The sequence below is a fragment of the Oryzias latipes genome, chromosome 10, assembly GCF_002234675.1.
Source record: "Oryzias latipes chromosome 10, ASM223467v1".
NCBI classification, from domain to species: domain Eukaryota; kingdom Metazoa; phylum Chordata; class Actinopteri; order Beloniformes; family Adrianichthyidae; genus Oryzias; species Oryzias latipes.
Window position 1 is genome coordinate 10971744 of NC_019868.2, and position 21436 is coordinate 10993179.

General features: G+C 41.3%; 2 protein-coding genes across 3 annotated transcripts; one reads left to right on the top strand and one right to left on the bottom strand.

Moving 5' to 3' along the window:
* Positions 1-1508: 1508 nt before the first annotated feature.
* gpr101 (G protein-coupled receptor 101) lies at positions 1509-6606 on the top strand. Its single transcript, XM_004073192.4, has one exon. It carries the CDS (start codon positions 2223-2225, stop codon positions 3549-3551), a length of 1329 nt encoding a protein of 442 aa, XP_004073240.1. The 5' UTR covers positions 1509-2222; the 3' UTR covers positions 3552-6606.
* tm9sf2 (transmembrane 9 superfamily member 2) lies at positions 5902-21337 on the bottom strand. Of its 2 annotated transcripts, XM_023959041.1 has the most exons (18): positions 21044-21337; positions 20381-20448; positions 20182-20275; positions 16542-16669; positions 16262-16391; positions 13337-13464; positions 13144-13258; positions 12977-13056; positions 12763-12868; positions 12257-12307; positions 11764-11896; positions 9503-9622; positions 9342-9399; positions 9043-9202; positions 8788-8939; positions 8572-8683; positions 8297-8468; positions 5902-7010 (listed from the first exon to the last, which is right to left on the bottom strand). In XM_023959041.1, exons 1-18 carry the CDS (start codon positions 21176-21178, stop codon positions 6943-6945), a joined length of 2010 nt encoding a protein of 669 aa, XP_023814809.1. In that variant the 5' UTR covers positions 21179-21337; the 3' UTR covers positions 5902-6942. The 2 variants fall into 2 exon arrangements, with proteins under 2 accessions (XP_023814809.1, XP_023814810.1); XM_023959042.1 differs by lacking the exon at positions 12257-12307.
* Between the last annotated feature and the right edge of the window lie 99 nt (positions 21338-21436).

Below are 21436 nucleotides of genomic sequence, written 5' to 3' on the forward strand. Positions count from 1 at the left end.
CCTAAATTGGCCAATCACATTGCAGCAACCCAACCCATTTAGGCATGTAAACATGGTCAAGACGATCTGCTGCGCTTCAAACCGAGCATCAAAATGGTGAAGAAAGGTGATTTAAATGGCTTTGAACGTGGTATGGTTGTTGGTACCAGACAGGATGGTCTCAAGTGTTCACTCATTGAGACCGAGGTGTGCAGAAAAACATCACTCTATCCACACTAAGGGCCATCTGTTTGAACTAAGAACAGTAAACTGAGGCTATAGAATTTGCACAAGCTCACCAAAACTGGTCAATAGAAGACTGGAAAAACGTTGTCTGGTCTTATGAGTCTCAATATCTGTTCCCACATTTGGATGGTAGGGTCAGAATTTGGCGTCAACGACATGAAAGAATGGATCCATCCTGCCTTGTACCAAAGGTTCAGGCTGGTGGTGGTGCTGTCATTGTGTGGGGATATTTTCTTGCCAATTAAAATAGTAACACTGCCACAGCCTACCTGAGTATTGTTTCTGACCATGTCCATCCTTTTACAACCACAGTGTACCATCTCCTGATGGTTGCTTCCAGCAGGATAAGCCACCATGTCATGAAGCTGGAATCAACTCAGACTAGTTTCTTGAACATGACAATGAGTTCACTGGACTCAAATGACCTCCACAGTCACCAGATCTCATCCCAACAGAGCATCTTTGGGATGTGGTGGAACGGGAGATTGGCATCATGGATGTGCAACCGACAAATCTGCAGCTGTGTGATGCTGTCATGTAAGTATGGACCAAACTGACTGTTTTCAGTATCTGGTTGAAACTATGCCACAAAGGATTAAGAAAATGCTGAAAGCCAAAGGGGGTCCAACCCAATGTGTAAAGCGGCTGGTGAGGATATATATATACGCTATATTGTCCAGTCACACAATCCTTTACTATTGTGAGAGATTCTTGAGGGTAAGGTATTTGTACTTTCAAGAAAGAAGTATATACAACTTGTAAAATATTGATTTTTCATTGCAAAAAAAAAACACTTTTTGGGACACCTGCTTTTTTTCTTTTTCTTTTTTAGTTAATGTATCCCACTTAGTAGCATTTCATTGACTTTAAACATTACATTTTTGTTTGTATGCCATGTTTTGTAGGCAGGGATTTAAAAAAAGGCAAGTTGTGCTTATGACAGCAAATGTGATTTCTGCATGGTGTGAATCAGGACTCAGACTCTAGCTTGTGCAACAGTGTTGTTTGCTTTTTAGAAAATGCCATAAGGTGGAGATGAGCTGTGAAAATTTTTCCACCATGTATTCAGAACTTGGCTTCAAAGATGCTGATTCTCTCCTCATCAGTGGGCCAAGCAGAAGCTGTGAGCGAGGAGGAGATCCTTGCATCACAGCCATGGCTTCCATGACAGGTAATTGACACCCTAAAAAAACAGCACAGATGCAAAAATGCCCCCCTTAAAGTCATTTCACCCCCACCATCCGGCTTAATGTGTTTTATTTTTAGAAAAATCTTTGTGTTTCTATAGTAAATCTTCAATCAGGCATACTGAAACGTCCATAACAACAGGGGGAAACGGGTGAGGAGGGGGTCTGGAATGAGCTCCAGCGGCGGGGGAGACTTCTGTTCTGCTGGTGTCCTTGTTTTTTCTTCTTTCCTCCCCCCTTCTCTCTCCTCTTCTTTTGACACCTCGAAAGACCGTAAGTAGACTGTTGAAGAGGAATGAGAGCCGATAACATAATAAATAGCGGATCCGCCCCGAAAGAGCAGCGACGGAGGAACCTGCTCGTCTGGATGAGAGACCCCCGCTGCGTGAAGACGCGCGGCGCCGCTGCCGCGGAGGCAGCATCACCGCACGAGTGATCGCATCCCTGATCACTCGCAGGTATTACAGGCCCGCGGCGGGGACAGCTTAGCGACCGGGCGGACATCAGCTGTCGAAGCTGCGGGTCTCCACAGAGAGGCGGGTTTTCATCCGCAGATGCCATGGGGGCTGTTGGAGGAGGGCCTGCTCGCTGGGATTAATCACTGATCATGACGAGGCGCGGAGCACCGATTTCCTTCACCGCCCTGCGGATGAGACTCTCGGACGGTTTAGGGGTGCCTGCTGACATCTGCACCTGAAATCCACCGACTATGGTTCTCCCACCCCGAAAGGAAAGGTTTTCCCCTTCAAAGCCACAATGGGACTAACCTGCCAGTGATCAGTATTGATACTGCTGAATGCCAGGTGTACAATGTCAAGTTACCAGGTACCTGGGATGGGTACAAATCTAACGGATCATTACGGGGACCAGGATTTAAGAAGCCACTGGTCTTGCACTGTGGCCAGCGTGGTGAAGATGGTGCTCATATCTCTGATCGTGTGCTTGTCATTGTTTGGAAATGTGGTCGTGCTCATGGTGTTCCACAGGAAGCCGCAGCTCCTCCATGTCGCCAACCGCTTTGTTCTCAACCTCCTCCTGGCAGATCTCCTGCAGACCGTGTTAGTCATGCCCTTTGCAATTGCCGCCTCCATGCCAGGTGTTTGGCCCCTGGATGCGCGGCTGTGCCACGCTCTTGTGGTGCTAATGCACCTCTTTGCGTTTGCTGGAGTCAACACCATCATAGTTGTCTCTGTGGATCGCTATCTGGCCATCATCCACCCTCTGTCTTATCCCACTCGGATGACCCCTCATTTGGGCACCAATCTGATCATCTGCACATGGGTGCTCAGTTTCCTGCAGAGCACACCCCCACTGTACGGCTGGGGGGCCATTGACTTTGACCTGCGCCACAAAGTCTGCACAGTAGTCTGGTCCTCGAGTTTGACCTACTCTGCCCTAGTCTCTATGTTTTCTTTCTGGTTACCCGTGCTCATCATGCTTGGATGCTACTGGATGGTGTTCAGAGCGGCCCGGAGACAGAACGCTCTCGTCCACCCCATACAGACACAGTCCTACACCCAACCCTTCCAACAAGACTTCCAGGGATCTAGCAGTCCTCAGGAATCCTCAAACCCTCAGCAGTCCTGCTCACCCGAAGGCCCCTACGCTGCCAGAAGACACCCTATTCGAATCAGACACAGGCGTTTTCACTACCACTGCAAGGCAGCTCGTGTTGTTTTCGTCATCATGGCCTCCTACATCTTAAGCATGGGTCCTTATAGCATTTTGAATACAATATCTATGGTGAGCAAAGCAGCGGTGCCCCCGTGGTTATCCTCCCTCGCCCTTGTGCTCTTCTTTTTACAGTGCTGCCTGCACCCATACATTTATGGCTACATGCACCGCAGCGTGCGGAAAGAATTCATTGCTTTGCTCTGTGGGCTGCTCTGCAAGCAGAGTCGTCCAAACCAGAGCTCTGGCATGGAGAGCTGCTATACCACGACAGAGGGACGCTCCGGTGCTCACCCTCACCTTCCTAGCCTGGCTTCCCGAGTCCTGCCCCTGCGGACATGGGAAGAGTGCACAACATCCTCCTCTCCCACATCCGAGATGAAGTCAAGAGACAGCCGGAAGGAGACCACCTCCACCAGCATCAGTTCTGAGAGGGAGCTGCCAGTTCCCAGCAAACAAGGCACTTGAGCTGCTTCAAGCTTTCTTTTTCAAACACTTGTGCATTGTGTCAACAAATAAGGATGGTCTCAACAGCTTGATCCAAAAGCTGCTGACTCTTAGAGCTGTGGCACAAACTACCTGATCTCTGAGACAATGACCTTCAACTTTGTCAAATGATTAGGATTCTTTGAAAAAGTACTCTCTTATTCATGTTAGTAGTTACCAGAAATGGCTGTAGAAGAAAATAAACTGTAAAATATTGGTGTATATGTAGACTGACGAGTGTCCTTGTGGCCTAAAGCTGCCATTTAGTTCAGTTTGTAAATCCATTATTTGTATTAAAAATGTATGCAAGCATCTAAAGCTAGGGTAATCAAGTGAGACCTTCTAACACCCCGATAAATCTGCAGTATGCGCACAACAGCTCAATCTCCTTTAAAAATGTCTGTTCCATTGTGGTCAAGAATGGTTGAGAGTGCAGTTAGCTCTCATAACGTATGAACTCAGGGTATTTCTTGTGGAAAACTTCTTAAGTGCCCATCTTCAATCCTCAAATCTTTTATATGTACATTCTGTGTCTGCATTGACTCTTTTTTAGTCTAGAAGCGCCTTTTTCAGAAAGTACAAAATGTGACTCATTGTGCCTTTCAGTTAGACAACATAGAAGTGTTAGTGATTTCTTCTAAATGGGACAGATAACTGTCCTCTTTAAACTTTGTTCCGAATTTTCTTTTTACCTAGACGTTAACTGTATACTTTCCTGCTCTGAAAGTGTGGCATATTTGGATGTTCTGCCTTTGTTGGTTGTTTCTGTTTTAAACTCCAGAGAGCACAGAGAGCAAGGTGTGACAAAAACCTAACTGCAGTAACCTTGCATTATTTATTCAGTGGAGGCAGTATGCCAAGAAAGCTTATGTGACGCATTTGAGATTCCACTGAACATATGTCCATTTGTAAAAAAAAACAAACACGTAATATACTTGTGTTTTTATTAGAAGTGTATATATATAAAAGGCATGCAGAAGCCACTAAAGGACTCTTGTATACACCAGTGCTGGATGTGTGTCATGACTCATCTCAGAGGAAGTATTGCTGTGACCTAAAGCATCTTAGATGTCTTACAAAAAAAGTGTTGTTTTTTTCTAACTTTTTCTTAGCCAAGTACCTTAAAAATAATAAGACAAACAAAACACCATTCTTTTAGAGGACAATTTCCAATTGATCGTCCCTGCCTCGGTTAAGAACCTCAGTTCACTGGATGAGTTACCGGGTGAAAAAGTGAACAGCAGTATTATGGATGACAATCAAAACTTGCTTTCTCTGCAGAGCAGTGTGTATTGCTGAAAAAATAACTTTTTGTCTTTAAAATCCACTTTTTTGTGGTTTTGTTCATTTTTCTATTGCGTCTTAGTGTCAATATTCCAAACGATTGATGTTAAATAAAAGTAAACTATAAATTTGTGTACAGGTTTCTTTTATTGTAAAAGAACATTTTTGCCAGCTTTGGATAAATGTCAAGAAAACAAAAAATAGCTGATATTTGAATAGCTGCTTCACTTCCAAAATATAAAAGAAAAACCTATAGATCCTCTGGGGTAGGGGTAAAGCTGACCACTGTAAGGAAGTGCATGTTTAGATGCCTCTGCATTGAAGTGCCCTCGAGCAAGACACTGATGTGAATGTGTCTGTGACTTCAGACCTTAAAGATCCACTCTGATGAAAATTGTGTTTGTAACATGAGGCATTTCTCTTATGAGGGACATATAAAGGAAATTTAGCTTAAAATTAAATTTCGGAGTATTTCTTTATTCAAATAGTCGTGATTCAGGAGAAGACGCAAAGATGCAGTTGGAAAAGACAGAAGTTATTTCAAGCTCGGCCCTCCACTCCATTCTGATGCATCCACTTGCAGACAAAAAGATCCATGTACGTCTGTTTTCTCCTGGGCTGGATAGCTTCAATATTGTCGCCATTCTTGTTCTATCGGTATCGTTAGGTTGAAGGGCTTTGATATAGTAGGAGTATAAAAAAAAAAAGGGGGGGGGGGGGGGGGGGGGGTTGGGAAATGAAGTGAGACTCACTCAATCAGTCCTGCTTATAACTCAGAGGCAAATTTCTAATTCCTGCCGCTCTGCAGAAACTTTGTCATAGAAAATAAGCTTTATTTTGCCTAAAAACGGCATAATCATAAATAAATACCACTAGGAACACTTTTACAATAGATCAAAAGATGATCAGAGTGGGACTTCAAAGGTGGAAAAGTACTTTTGAAATTAAACTTATTATAAATTAAATTTTGGTCATGCAGAATTAGTGAACCAAACTGTCAAAACAGACAAATTTTCTTTAAGTGCCATCCCAGAAAAAAAAGCTTGGCTTGGTTTGTTTATTTTTTATTTTATTTTCGTAATGCAATGAGTTGGACATTAAATATGGATTAATGGCCTTTCACTCAGAAGCAAATAAAAAGGAATATTATTTAACGTGAAAAAAAACATTTTTCTTAGTAGCTCAAAGACAAAAATACGTTTTTTTTCCTGTGGATTACTTACACATTTGTGAAATAGTCATCACCTTCAATGCAGCCACACTGCTTTAAGCAAACAGCAGCAGTGTTTATTCTACCTAATGGTTGACTCATTAAATCTAAAAGGATGTTTCTCAATAGAAAGAGAGCATTCATAGTTAACAAGGTGACTATCTTTTTTGGTGGCAGATTTATTACATTTGAGAGACTATCTTTAATATGCAACATGTTGTAGCTTTAGCAGCTCGGTAGGACAGATGTGCTTCTCAACATAAAACACCCATTTGATGTATTCAAACTTAAATCCAAGAAAAGAAACAGGTACCATAGCAACATCAGTAATTTATGTCTTAACTATATTACAGGCTGATATTTAAGAATTTAAAGCCCGTTTTTAGAATTAAAAGAAAAGAAAAAAAACTTCAAAGGGGAAATTGATAAGATTGACAATCTTTAAGTAGCATTCTCCCTCGCTCTCCTTCTCTATACAATATATGTACATACTCATTAAATCCTTACAGAACAGGAAATAAAAAAGGAGCATTAAGAAAAAAACAATAGAATAGCAAAGTCCTTAACATTTGACTTTTTTCTGTCCTTAGAAAACTAAAGTAAAAAACAAACCAAACTGCTCACTGTGAGAACTCAATCATTGGAACCCACACCGATTTTCAAGGCGCAATTCAAAATATTAACGGTCATCAGTGAACACAAATTATTTATATGAAAGAAAAGAAAAAGAGCAACAAAGGTTTAAAGCACAAAAGAGGACGGGCTCTGTTCTGTTTTTGTCATAAGCAATGCTTCAGTTCAGGTCTGTTCAGACTACTTTATTAGAGAGACGGCGCTGGGGGGCTCAGCGCCGTTTACAGATAGAAGTTTCCTGTGCTGCTAGTCCACCTTCACCACACTGTAGATCTTGTTGACAAACCAGAAGCAAGCAAAGAAGCCAATTGTACCTGTAAACAGAGAAAGGGGAAGACAGTAATGCATTATTCATTAAGACACGTTTAGGGAAAGTCTCAAAATAAAGGCTTTTATCAAATCAATTTACTTACCGTAATTATTTCATTCAAACAAGAACAACAGTTCATCAGATTACAGACTATAAAACACTGAAATGTTACCCAAGTTAATTTATTAAAAAAAGATATTTAAATAACAAAAATAAAACAAATGAAAGGATTCCAACCACTTTCTTTGTTTATAATTAGATGATTTTTTCCAAGCAGTGATAAACAGCATTATGTCTTCCCAAAAAGCGTGATTAGGTCATGACTAAATGTAGGATGAGGCAACAAAAAAAAATGGCAAAAAAAGATAGAAGTGACAGGGATTAGGATTATTTAGAGCAAAACTTGAAGCAAGGAGGGAAAAAGATCAACTTCTCCTCAAACCTCTGGATTACTTGGCTGTTATAATCACTTGACATCTCATTTCCTCCCTACTTATAGCTCCGTCTTAAGATAATGTCAAACCGCTTTTCGGTGACAAGCAGCTCTACAGACTAACGTTTATCTGGCCTAATGGCTGTTTAAATTCATCAGACATCACGATGAGCCGAATACTTCTGTGTAACATGCAGACTAGGCGGTCGCTTGGTGCTTAACCCCATCCTCTTTTCCCCTTGAATCTCATTTGAGCTAATGTGAATGAAAGCACAGTACCAAAAAGGTCTGGCCCCAAACACCTCCGGCTTGGGAGCCTTAATAAAGAGGAAACAAAAGTGTGAGACACGCTGATCCGCGTACTCTTTGACACACAAATAAGTTTGGATTAAAATGAGGTCAAGAGACGCATCGTCTATGACACCGAGTGATTGTGTGACTCTACTTTTGAATGTCCAACATTAAAGCCCAGGCAGCTGAAGTCATTCTAGAGCTTTAGCTGAAATTGACGAGGCCATGAGGGACCTTCCCCCTCCGTTTGTCACGCCGTCAGAACCTCAACCGACTTTAAAGTTATAATTCAAGAGCTTTGAACATAAACGTTTTCTTCCTTCCTTCTAGAAGACTTTCTTTTCTCTATGAAAAATGGAAATGCAGAGCTTTGATTGGCTAAAAGAAAAGCAAACAAATGCTTTACAACTGTCCAAACAGCTTTACTCAATCTTGATTTCGAGAACAGGATGCTAAATCCTCCTTTAACTGATGTTAACAATGAGCAACTGTTCAAACATCCTCATGTCTCCAGACTACTTCTATTGCGTATTGTGCAGTGTAGCTGTTTCTTTCATAAGCTTTACCTGTGAAGAGGAAGAAGATGAGGACCATAATCATGGTGTATCCAAAGTATAGTATGGTACTGGCTGCTCCAATTATTTGCAGTTTTGAGAAGAAGTAGTGCACAGCATAGATGAACAGGTAGACTGCTGTGAAGCCACTGGTCAAGAAGGAACGCCACCACCAGTGGTAGTCCTTCAGACACAGAGGAGGGAAGAAAAAAATACATTAGGCTCCAACAATAAGGAAATGAAACAAAAAAAAAAAGAAAAAAAGTTCAGGTCTGATATCAGGTTACCTCAGCACATAGGTGGAAGTAGCATAACAGGATTGTGGCCTCAGAGCAAGTGATGAGCAGAATAATGAAAACCAGGAAGAGGAATCCAAACATGTAGTACATCTGGTGGGACCTAAAAGAACAAGAACAGACGGCGGTTGACCGATTTCCTTTTCACCCCAGGTTAAAGCAGGAACTGCTTAACAGTCCGGGAGGACAACATTTCTGTCTGCTTACCAAATACTGTTGAGGATAAAGAAAAGCTGAATGAAAATGCAGCCAAAGGGCAAGATCCCACCCATTATTATTCCAGGGATGGGTTTGGTGAAGAAGGACTGCTCTGGAATTTGGCGAGGGATCTGGTTTGTTCGTACGGGCTGCTCAATGGCCTGCAGAAGAGCAGACAAGGGGGTTAAGTGAGAATCAAAAACACACGTTTGTTCACAACTTTGGGGGGCCAAAAATGACAGAGAATCGTGACGCTTTACTCACAGGTTTCTTGAATCCAAAGTAGGCACCGATGAAGGTCAGGGGCACAGAAATCCCAAACCACAGAGCCAAGATGGCTACCAAAGTTCCAAAGGGAATGGCTGCTGAGGAGCCCTCCACCCAAAGGATCAAGTTCATCAGGAAGAAGTCTGCAAAGACGATCCTGGGGAGGCAAAATAAATCAAAAAGAAACAGAACAAATATAGGTAAGAATGAGCCTGCAATATAATCAGTAGCAGACACCAGCACTCAGGGGCAGAAACAGCAGATTATGGCGAGCAATGAAAGGCCAGTGCGTTTACCCTGGGCACAGGAGGGCCGTCAGCAACACGTTGGTCTTCCACTTCTCTCCTCCGAAAGCTGAAAACAACAAACACACAACATCCGTGCAGTAATGGTGCCGTTAGCAACATCTACTAAGTCTTTTTACAAAACTGTACTTAAGAACAAAGAGGACTCTTACTTTTATAGAGACGTGCAGACACATAACCAGCGGGGGTGCCCAGCAGGACCCAGAGTACCACGGCGCACGTCATCAGAGCCCCTCTGTTGGCTGGCGACAGGAAACCCAGACAGGCCAGAACTACAGCCGACAAATGACATCAGTTAGTGTTCAGATATACAGGGAGTACTGTGGCCGTGTAAGACTGTTTCTGTGGTAGAAAAACAAAGATACAAGTTATCTCAGTGATATCAGACCAATACATCCCTGCCTACTTGAGGGGGTGCACATTATTTCAAACTGAATGATTTTTTGTGTCAAAGAATTTCTAGAATTTTTTTGATTTTGATTTTAAAGGATATAAAGCTACAAAAAAAATAAAGAAAAAAGTGCTGTCTGAGGACTAAAAATTTGAGAGTTTTAAGAGACTCACCATATTTTTAAAGATTTTAAAAGTGTTGCTAGCTTGTAATTTAGCACAACTTAAAGGTCAACGCTCAGTTTTACTCCTTTTTAAGCAAAGTAGAGGTTAAAAAAAAAAAAAAGATGAATCAAGTTGTTGCTTATTCAGAAAAAAGCATATTACTTCATAGAATCGGAAAATTGCAATTTCTTTTTATGTGATTTCTTTTCAGTAGGAGGCTGGATTTAATGTTTTAGTCGGTCAGAACTCTGCTTGTTAGCCGGAGTTTGAAGATGATTAGATATGGCGGTTTAAAAAATGGATGACCTTTTCTTATCGTATATGTACCTCTACGCTGGAATGACGACTTCATTTACTTAAAAAAACAAAAGCTGCTGTTGTTAGTGAGAGTAAATAAATACTCAAAGCTCACAGAAAATCTCTTAAAAATCTACAGAGAATTTATAAACTCTAAATTCAAATGCTCTGCTGTTTTTATGCAAACATGCATGTAGAGTTTTACAAAGCTGGGGATTTACCACAGACCTGTTCAGAACCAAATGTATTTTACTATACATTTACAAGTCTAACTTTGTCTCTGTGCATGGAAACAGCTGCAGGTCATTGCATGAAAACAGCCATTAAAAATATACAACTAGCGCACACAACCTGAAGAAGTTCAAGAATCAGGAAAAAAATGGGGAAGAGACGGGAAAAGAGAAAAATATCAAGGTTTAAAATGTCTTATATCTAAAAGAGCAATTCATACATTTGGGAATAGCCAGCATTCTTCTGGTTATTTTTTTCTGGGTTAGGTAGATGATAAACTTTGCAAAAGACAATGTGTGAACATGCAAGGGTTTTGTTAAATACTAAGAATGTCTAAAAAATATTTTAAAAAAAAACGTGTACCAAAAATTCACTTTTATACCCGTCTAACAAGGCATGTCAAGAAGCTGAACATGCCTTAAGCATTCATTCTCTTTTACAGTGTTTTTTCCATAAGCAACCAGATTTTTCTGTAAGATTTTTTTGTTCTACAGCAATCGTTTCATGCTTCAAAGAAATCTGCAGATTTTTTTGACCTACCCTAGAACAACAGTTAGGATGTGCCAGAGTTCATCTGGCCTCAAAGTACGCCTCTGTCGGACCATGTGACGCTCAGGTACCAACCCTGGGCGCATGGCCATAGTCTGCTTTCTTTAGGAAAAAGGTTCTCTTTAAAGAATCTCTGAATGATTTCACAAAAACAACTAACTTACTTAAGAGACAGACCAGAGTTGGATCAATTTACGATTAAATTTTGGAGAAGAGCATAATCCAGATTATCTGACTGAAGTTCAGTATTGGACATGTAGCCAGAACTCTAAAAGTAAACTTTACAAGTTCTGAAGAAACAACAGGTGTCTGAGAGAAAGGATAGGGGCTCACAGTGGCAGGTTGGCGCCAGTGTTTGGCAGCGGAGCCGCCCGCCACCAGTGTTTGAATGTGTGTGTGCACACGGGTGAATGGGGCTGTGACTGTAAAGCGCTTTGGGCCTTCAAAAGAAGGTAGAAAAGTGCTATACAAGTATGCGCCATTTACCATTTAGCACGGTCCAAACACTGACATAATCAAATTCAATTTTGATTTCAAAGTCTACAATTTTATTTACAACTTCCTATTTTTTAATTCACAATGCATTCGTAAAATTTAAGCTACGTCACAGCAGTGATGAATGTTTGTCCAGAGAGACAAAAAAAAAGCTTTAGGACTGCTCTGAACACAAAACCAAAGGGAGTCAAAAGGCTCATTCAGGACACATGAGAGCAGAAATGACTTCACAGCCCACAGCATATTAGAATAAAAAAAATGCAATCTAACATTCAATTTTTCTTACAGAGTGTAATGAATGTCATGATGAAGATCTGAGTGCCCTGGCCGAGGAAAATGGAGAGCAGCATTCCTTTCCGAGGAGGACGGAAAACATCTCCGTGCACCTGCTTCCATCCAGACTCCTCCTGTGCGTCCTCCTGGACAGGCAGGAAAAGGTATTAAAAACCCCTCAATGCTTCAGGTCAGTTGAGCTTAGAAGTTCACCAATCACCAATCACTGAATGCTCCTTTACAATCTGACACTTGTACAAAGAGCAAACTTAAGGTAGGAATTGTTAACCAAAAGTTGTCAAATATGGTGTGGAGAAACCATTCAGTTCTTGAGATTGATAATTGTCCACAAGTGTCTAATTTAAAGTATGTTAAGCTAGGAAAATGCTGTCCACATCCACACCACATTTTGTATCATATTCCCATGTATCAGCTTGCTGAAACACCCAAGCACCCGATTTATTAGGACAGACGTTTGGGTTAATGACAGCTCTCATTAAGCTTACATAGGTTACGGAAGATTTATCCCTGGTCGATGGAACCTTTATCAAGTTTTCCTGTAAAATGTAGCAAATGTTTATGGGGTTGGAGGCAGCCAGCCAATTTTCTGAAACTGATTTACATTGCACTGTTAAAGAAAAATGCTGAGAAAAATGTTTAATTATATTACACAAATACTCCACAATCTCTAAGACACAATATATGATTTCAGCTCAAATCATTTTGCAGCAAGGTTAGTAAAACATCTTGAAAACCCAACATTATAAGCATCCACTCTTGCGTGAACTTGCTAAAAATTAAAACTCCTCTTTGTAGAATGTTAAAGATGATGTGTTTTTTTTTTTTAGCTCTTTTAAGGGGCTAATTTAAATGACTCTTTTGAATTATCCAAATGGGGGGTCCTGCGTTAATACAATGCACTTGAAAATCTGAATGTCTCATAAGCTGCTTTTCATACGTTGTTCAAACGTTCCTAAACACATCTAGTTGTTAGAGTTGAGTGAGCCTTTACCTGGTCAACCTGGTTGTATCTGGCAATGTCCTTGTGCAGAGTTCTTAGCATGATCATGGCCACCATGCCAGAGAGGAAGAGAACAATGACCAAAGAGTTCATGATGCTGGAAGGAAAAAAAAAACATTTCAAATTAAACAACAAGAAATAAGAGTCAGGAGAATTTTAAAGACAGAATTTCTCTTAGAAGCAAATGACAGCAGTCTATTCAGACCTAAACCACTGGATGTTGGTGTGAGGCATCGAGACCAGGATGTAATCCCACCGAGAGGCCCATTTAATAGAATTGTCTTCCTGTGATAGGAGATTAAAAGTCACATGCATCATGTAGAAATGTGCACAAAGGAGTTATATATAACCAGATGAAATGTGGAAGCTCACCGTAAAAGTCACTGAATAGGTGTAGAGTACTGACACGTCACTGTCAAACACGACAGGCACTTCCATCGGGCTACCATCTTCACAATTTAGATTTTTTTCATCAGTTTGTTTGATGCTGTTGGGCACAAAACGATACAGTGAAACCACTCTACTTCTTTCAGTGCTGTTATCAGTGTGGTTAATGGACATTTACCTCTTTGGTTCTAGGGTGGCACCAACCAGGCGAGCACCTTTCCAGCCTTCGCTCTCCCCGCTGTGGTACGTGATCTTAATGCTCACATGGTTGAAGACATAGTATGTGTTCTTCTCGTTAAACTTAGACTGGAAAAAAAGGCAAAATGTATTTTTGTCAAGAGTTTTCCCCTTCTGCTTTACTAATGTGCACCTGCGTGTTTGGGCCGCTCTAACTGGAATAGCCTGAGTAACAGGCTTTACTTCAGTTCTGTTAGAATGACAGTTTGTAAATAACTATGAAGAGAATGTAACTAAACAGGCAAAACTGGTCAGTCTAAAGACAGAATTTTCTAAATGATAATATCTTTATCTGATACATTTAATCAGCAATGTCTAATAAAGAAAGTTCAACAACATCAAAACAATCCTTCCATCCATTTTTATGAGGGCTGGGCAATAAATTGATTTTAGAGATTAATTCAAAATTGTCATTTAAGATCATTTTTTGGGTAAAATATGGATTTTCTTTAATTTTCCATGCAGAAGCCGGAGAAAGCAAGATCTCTCCAGCTGCCATTGTTTGGAGCAAAGTCAGCTCGCCTGTCTCTTGCAACGCACAGGCATAAAAATGGCAACTAGTAAAAAAGGAGCTTTAGTCTAAGAAAGTCGGGGAGGGAGAAAGAAAAAAAATGTATTAAAATTAGAAATCGAATTGATGTGAAGAAATGTGAAATGTTATTCTTAGGCCACACTGCCCAGCCCCAACTTTAATTACTTTATTATGCAAGTATGTGATTCAATGTTGCCTCAACTTTATAAATGATAGAAAACACCTTTGCAAAAACGTAAGATCTTTTTTGGTTTCTTTAAAAGGTTTTACAGCAACTTGCTGGCATAAATGTTAATGTAAATCCAGTATGTATGAAAAATCATAACTTATTACAATGACTTATTTTTACTTTGTTTTTATTGCAAAAACCATGCAAGTGAAAATAATTTGTAACTTCCTGTTTAAAGTTAACATGTTGGATGTTCTGCTGTTCTATGTTTAAGTTAGAAAGATGAATTTAAATAACTTTTTTCTCATGGTTTTCAAAACTTTTTGAGGTTGTTCATACGTTTATGTCTCAACATACAAACAAATCCACAACAATCAGGTGCTTTTGTCTTAACACTAATGTGACGTGGAGAGACTGTATGCAAATATACCTGAAAGGTTCAAAACGAATTTAGTTCCACTTAAACCTGCTGAACAATTTCCAGAGCCAGTTGGTTTTTGTATCAGTGCGTGAATAAGGAAGCATGAAACCAGCTCTACACAGAAAGGTAAATAAAAGACAGCCAGAACAAGTAACTTTGGTTGTGGTAGCTATTGGTGGAAACATGGATACCTGATTTTAACTTGTAAAAACAAGAAGTAGGAAGGTCATTAGCAAACACTATTGGTTTTCAACATGCCAGCGCCATTTTCAACCAACAAAACTTTTCTGTTGTTTGGAGCGTTGCCCAGTCTCTTCTTACATTATTTTTAAACTAACATTTACTGAGGTGAGCTTAAGTTTACTTTTCTGATTTTTATATCATTGTTTTGTTTTGTTTATCTTAGTTTGCTGTCCTCACTCGCTGAGAAGATAAACAAAGTTTGAGTCATATTGGTTCTTTGGAGTCTCAAGAGCTTATTCAAAATACACTGTAGAAGTAGGACCAACTCAAATACAATCTTTCCAGTGTACTCTTGAATGTCTTTACACAGCAGTGTATATTTTTCCCAAAGGTGCTTCGGAGTGCTCTGCTTTGTTAGACAGGTTCTAGTTAAGCGATTCTTGTTGGTTTGGCAGTTATCAGGCTTGGGAAGAGCAAGTAAAGGGGAATGCAGTCTTAAAAAAAGACTGCATTCACTGACTGAAGATCAAGTCAGTCCTTGATCTTCCACTGGGGTGTGTGTGTGTGTGGGTGGGGGGCTAACTTTCTTTCTAACAGGTTAGGATAACGATTCAAACCCTATTATAATTTAAAATACTTATCATTTCTTCTTGTTATATTGTCTCACATTTAACTTTCTCTGAGGATTTGTAATTGAATATATGCATAGAAGCAAATAGGAAGGAGGGCTCCATACTTTTAAACTAAAAGCATTGCATCTTTTAAGGAAGTTCATAGGGTGTATTAAAATCCTTTGTTCCGGATGGAGTCTGTTTAATTTGTTTCAGATCGAGTCTGGCATCAGGCTGGCATCAAGTGGCCCATTCTGTTACGGAACAAAGCCCATAAACAAAACCACCTGACTAAAAATCTCTTCGGTCGTTGACCAGAAACCACGAGGACGGGTCAAAACAATGAGAAAAAAGACATACGTGCAGCGTTTTACAATTCTTATCGGGACAGGTAAATTATTAAAATGTTATATGTCAACTGTCAGTATTGAAAGTCTGGAACACTTTTTACTTGTTACTATGGTACAGCGGCATGCAAGCAATTACTGGCAAGGAGACGTGTCGTGTGTGCTTTAACTCAGAGGTGTTCAAACAAATAAACAATTGTCCTCTATTTTTCTGTTTGATAACATGATGATTGTTGCTTTGCATTTGTCTCAGACTCATTTGTTGTTCCATTCCTACTCTGTTTACGTCGGCTACAGTGGCCGTTTTGGTTCAGTTGTTCCGCTCTGAAGACAGGCTGAAGGATCGCAGAGCGAACCGAAGCTCAGTCGGAAGGGAAACGAACCAAGACCACCTCCAAAGATGGGTCAGAGAGCGGTTGGTTCCTGGTCCCAGACCAGGGTCCACCTGGGTGTATTCAGACTGAAAATTTGTTCTGTATTATCAGGGGAAATGAACTCTGGTTCACTTTAAGTGGACCGAATGTGTCCAGTCTGAATACAGCTTTATATTCAGAATAAGACTAACAAGAAAAAGCCAAGTTATGTTCAGAATTGAAAACTTACATTGATAACACAGGCATCTTTTGCTCTTCCATCTGCAGTAACCAGACAACCAATAGGGAAGCCAGGGTTACAATACTTCTGACCATCTTCAACGTCGTAGCACCACGTCACTGGCATGTTGTCAATAATCCTGGAAAAAGAAAAGATGGGCCGTTTTATTCAAAAGCTGTGTAAAAGAAATCTTAATGCATATTTCATAGTTTCTTATTTTGTCTTTTCATTCAACATTCAAGTATGTTTGACATTTTTAAAGAAGTACAACAAAATTAAGAGTGCTGACCAGTGATGCTGATAGTTCAACTGCATTCCCATCTTGAGAAAATCCAGTTTGGCCACATCTTCCTTGACATCTTTCTTGTAAATCTTTGTGCACACTGCGCTGCATTTCACATCTTTTTTAAAAGAGAACTGCAAGGAGATGTAATGTATTTTATTAAAGTATTACACTAATGGGAAACTAACACAATGGCCAAATCCGTATTCTTCATCTACCCCTCCTTCTTCTCCCTATCTCTCCAATTGTTGGGGCATTTGGAGAGATGGGGGTGTCTGTAAGGACACCCCCTTACCCCCTTACCGATACCGGATCGGTCGAGGCCCGGGTTAACAACGACCGCCACCGATGCTGTTAACCTACAGGGTGTCGGTGGAAATTTGACTACTGTTGGTCGAAGAAAGAGGGGAGGCAGAAGGGCACGTGGCCAGAGAGAGAAGGGAAAAGGCAGGAACATAGGTTTGAGAATAGGGACTCTTAACGTTGGCACAATGACAGGGAAAGGCAGAGAGCTGGCAGACATGATGGAGAGAAGGAAGGTAGATGTACTGTGTGTGCAGGAGACAAGGTGGAAGGGCAGCAAGGCACGTAGTATTGGAGGAGGATACAAACTGTTCTATCATGGTGTTGATAGGAAGAGAAATGGGGTAGGTGTGATTCTGAAGGGGGAGTTTGTAAACAGTGTTCTAGAGGTGAAAAGAGTCTCAGACAGGATGATGAGCTTAAAGTTAGAAATTGAAGGGGTGATGGTGAATGTAGTCAGTGGGTATGCGCCACAGGTTGGCTGTGAGTTAGAAGTGAAGGAGAGATTCTGGAGTGAGTTGGATGAGGTCATAGAGAGTTTCCCCAGAGGAGAGAGAGTTGTTATTGGAGCAGACTTTAATGGGCATGTTGGTGAGGGCAATAGAGGTGATGAGGAGGTGATGGGCAGGTTTGGTGTGAAGGAAAGGAATCTGGAGGGACAGATGGTGGTGGACTTTGCGAAGAGGATGGAAATGGCTGTAGTCAACACTTACTTCCAGAAGAGAGAGGAACATAGAGTGACATACAGAAGTGGAGGTAGGAGTACCCAGGTGGACTACATCCTATGTAGACGAGGTCATTTGAGAGAGGTTATTGACTGCAAAGTGGTGGTAGGAGAGAGTGTAGCCAGACAGCACCGCATGGTGGTGTGTAAGATGACTCTGGAGGCCAGGAAGAAGAAGAGAGGGAAAACAGAAAAGAAGACCAAGTGGTGGAAGCTACAGAATGAAGAAACTTGTGAGGAATTTAGGCAGAAGTTGAGACAGGTCCTGGGTGGTCAGGATGAGCTTCCAGATGACTGGGAAACTACAGCAGAGATTATCAGGGAAACAGGTAGGAAGGTGCTAGGTGTGTCATCTGGAAAGAGGAAAGACGGTAAAGAGACTTGGTGGTGGAATGAGGAAGTACAGGAATGCGTCCAGAGGAAGAGGTTGGCTAAAAGGAAGTGGGATGTAGAAAGGACTGAGGAAGGTAGACAGGAGTACAAGGAAGCGCAGCGTAGAGTGAAGAGAGAGGTGGCAAAGGCCAAACAGAAGGCTTACGATGAGCTATATGACAGGTTAGACACAAAGGAAGGAGAGAAGGACTTGTACAGGCTAGCCAGACAGAGAGACAGAGATGGGAAGGACGTGCAACAGATAAGGGTGATTAAGGACAGAGATGGAAAGGTGCTAACAACCCAGGAGAGTGTACAGAAAAGATGGAAGGAGTATTTTGAGGAGCTGATGAACGTGGAAAATGACAGGGAAAGAAGGGAGGAAGATGTGGTTGTTGTGGAGCAGGAAGTAGCAGAGATTGGAAAGGAGGAGGTTAGGAAGGCTCTGAAAAGGATGAAGAGCGGAAAGGCCGTTGGTCCTGATGACGTACCTGTGGAGGTATGGAGGTGCCTAGGAGAAACAGCAGTGGAATTTCTAACAAGGTTGTTCAATAGGATTTTAGAGAGTGAGAAGATGCCTGAGGAATGGAGGAGAAGCGTTCTGGTTCCGATCTTTAAGAACAAGGGTGACACGCAGAACTGCAGCAACTATAGAGGAATAAAGTTGATGAGCCACACAATGAAGCTGTGGGAAAGAGTAGTGGAAGCCAGGCTTAGGAAGAAGGTGGAGATCTGTGAGCAGCAGTATGGTTTCATGCCCCGTAAGAGCACCACTGATGCCATTTTTGCTTTGAGAATGTTGATGGAAAAGTACAGAGAAGGTCAGAAGGAGCTGCATTGTGTGTTCGTAGATTTAGAGAAGGCGTATGACAGGGTGCCGAGGGAGGAGCTGTGGTACTGTATGAGGTCGTCTGGAGTGGCAGAGAAGTATGTCAGAGTAGTTCAGGACATGTATGAGAGAAGTATGACGGTGGTGAGATGTGCTGTAGGTCAGACAGAGGAGTTCAAGGTGGAGGTGGGACTACACCAAGGATCAGCTTTGAGTCCTTTTTTGTTTGCTATGCTGATGGACAGGCTGACAGACGAGGTAAGACAGGAATCTCCCTGGACAATGATGTTTGCGGATGACATTGTAATTTGCAGTGAGAGTAGAGAGCAGGTGGAGGAACAGCTAGAGAGGTGGAGGTTTGCTCTGGAAAGAAGAGGCATGAAGGTCAGTCGTAGTAAGACAGAATACATGTGTCTGAACGAGAGGGATCAAGGTAGAAGCGTTAGGTTACAGGGAGCTGAGGTGAAGAAGGTGCAGGAGTTTAAGTACTTGGGGTCAACAGTTCAGTGTGATGGGGAGTGTGGAAAAGAGGTGAAGAGGCGAGTGCAGGCAGGTTGGAGCGGGTGGAGGAAAGTGTCAGGAGTGTTGTGTGACAGAAGAGTGTCAGCAAGACTCAAAGGAAAGGTGTACAAGACAGTGGTGAGACCAGCTCTGCTCTATGGGTTAGAGACGGTAGCAGTGAGACAGAGACAAGAGGCTGAGATGGAGGTAGCGGAGATGAAGATGTTGAGGTTCTCCTTAGGAGTGACCAGGTTAGACAGGATAAGGAACGAGTACATCAGAGGGACGGCTCATGTTGCCTGTGTTAGCGACAAAGTCAGAGAAGCCAGACTGAGATGGTTTGGACATGTTCAGAGGAGGGATAGTGGATATATTGGTAGAAGGATGTTGGAGATGGAGCTGCCTGGCAGGAGGGCAAGAGGACGGCCAAAGAGGAGATACATGGATGTCTTAACAGAGGACATGAAGTTGGCTAATGTTAGGGTAGAAGATGTCCATGATAGAGTGAGGTGGAAAAGGATGATTCGCTGTGGCGACCCCTGATGGGAAAAGCCGAAAGAGAAAGAAGAAGAAAGGGGTGTCTGTAAGAGTTTTTTTGAAGGAAAAGCTTTTTTGTCACGCTGTGCCACGGATGATAAACGCCTTTCTTCACGTGCTCTGAAGTACAGAAGTTAATATTTTATTTTGTTTTAGCATAATTTTTTTAAATTTATAAAATGTATGTATTTTCCGAGTGCTGGCAGCTACGTTCTAATGTGGATGACCAGCGACTATTGACTGCGTCATTGAGTGTAAGCAAAGTCCCAATGAGAAGACACTATTTTTCTAAAGTTCTCCGTTTGGAGGGCTAAATGTAGGGGGTAGGGAGAAGCCGTTGGTGATGTTTCGGCCTAAGAAGCCAGAACATAGACACTCACCTTGTATGGGGAAGACTCTATCCGCTCACCGAACAGCACCTGTCCAAGGTTCTCAGATGGCCGAGTCTCCTTGACATCTTTGCAAAAGTCAAACCTTTAACAAATTTACACACCATCATACATAATGAAAACACAATTTAGGCAAAAAAAAAGTGCAATTCGAAATGATAACTCAGTTGAGACTGAATCAAAAACTTACACATCATATTCATAAGGCAGAACGGACTCCACAGAGTCCAAACGATTGACAAACAGCTGAATCTGTGTCTGTAAAAGGAGACATGCGATCAGAGTTCGATCAGTTCCTGTAGTTACTAATAAATGTTTTTTTAATTTTATGTGCATTTACAACTACACTTTCTAGAAAACTTAAAAAAACCGCCATAAATACGTTATAATGTTATCAAGTCCATAAGCAAACGCGCATATTATGAAAGCATAAAGTAATTTGACAATTTAGAAAGATACAGCTAATAGCATTCCAATACAGCAATCAGGTTTTTGATACGTCATCCAATTGGCCAATAAGATGTACACTTAGGAGGCACGGTCGCTACACATTTTACTGAATCCGAAATCAAAATATTAATTAGTCTGTCAACATAGTAAACAATTTCCAATTCTAAACATGTGCAGACAGTGAATGACCTCATTTGTATCCACCAGTGACCAGGGTAAAATTCCAATACCCAAGATCCAGGTAATAATATAGGCATAGCCGGGGCCTAGGAGAATCATATGGTAAGCTAGCCTTACTTGCTTGCTAGCAATACAATAAACTAACGATGTTTTGTTACATGTTGCTTGCAACAAAAAAAAATTACTTGAATTAAAAGGGGAAGCAGCCATTAATGAATCATACCTGACATTCGGGAACGTCTTTTTCTTCACAAAAACTCACTGGGGCTAAACCCGGAAGGTAAAACGCCGAGCAGGAAAAACAATAAACGACTAGCAAAATGAACAAAACAAAAGACAAGGGTATCCTCCGCTTCATTTTACTACAGACACCAGTTAACAATAATGTAAAGATCTTCTAATAAAACGACTATTCTCTTTTGAAGAGAAAGTTAACGTTTAATGGCGGTTAGCTACAGGCTTGGTCTCTGCTCCGTTTGCGGTGACTGCGCTGTGTGTCTGGACAACCAGTGACGTTCACCCCGTCAAGGGATACGGAAGTCACAAGTTCGCCAAAGGAAGTTGAAAAATTATTTTCAAGATAAATGCACAATGCAAAATTTCGAAGTTCAAAAAT

Excerpts from the sequence above, each read along its gene's own strand:
- tm9sf2 (XM_023959041.1), bottom strand. The coding sequence starts at position 21,178 with ATGAAGCGGAGGATACCCTTGTCTTTTGTTTTGTTCATTTTGCTAGTC. Across the intron at positions 13,259-13,336 it reads GCCACCCTAGAACCAAAGAG|CATCAAACAAACTGATGAAA; the intron begins GTAAATGTCCAT and ends TGTGCCCAACAG. Across the intron at positions 9,400-9,502 it reads GTCTGCACGTCTCTATAAAA|CTTTCGGAGGAGAGAAGTGG; the intron begins GTAAGAGTCCTC and ends TGTTGTTTTCAG.
- gpr101 (XM_004073192.4), top strand. The coding sequence starts at position 2,223 with ATGTCAAGTTACCAGGTACCTGGGATGGGTACAAATCTAACGGATCAT.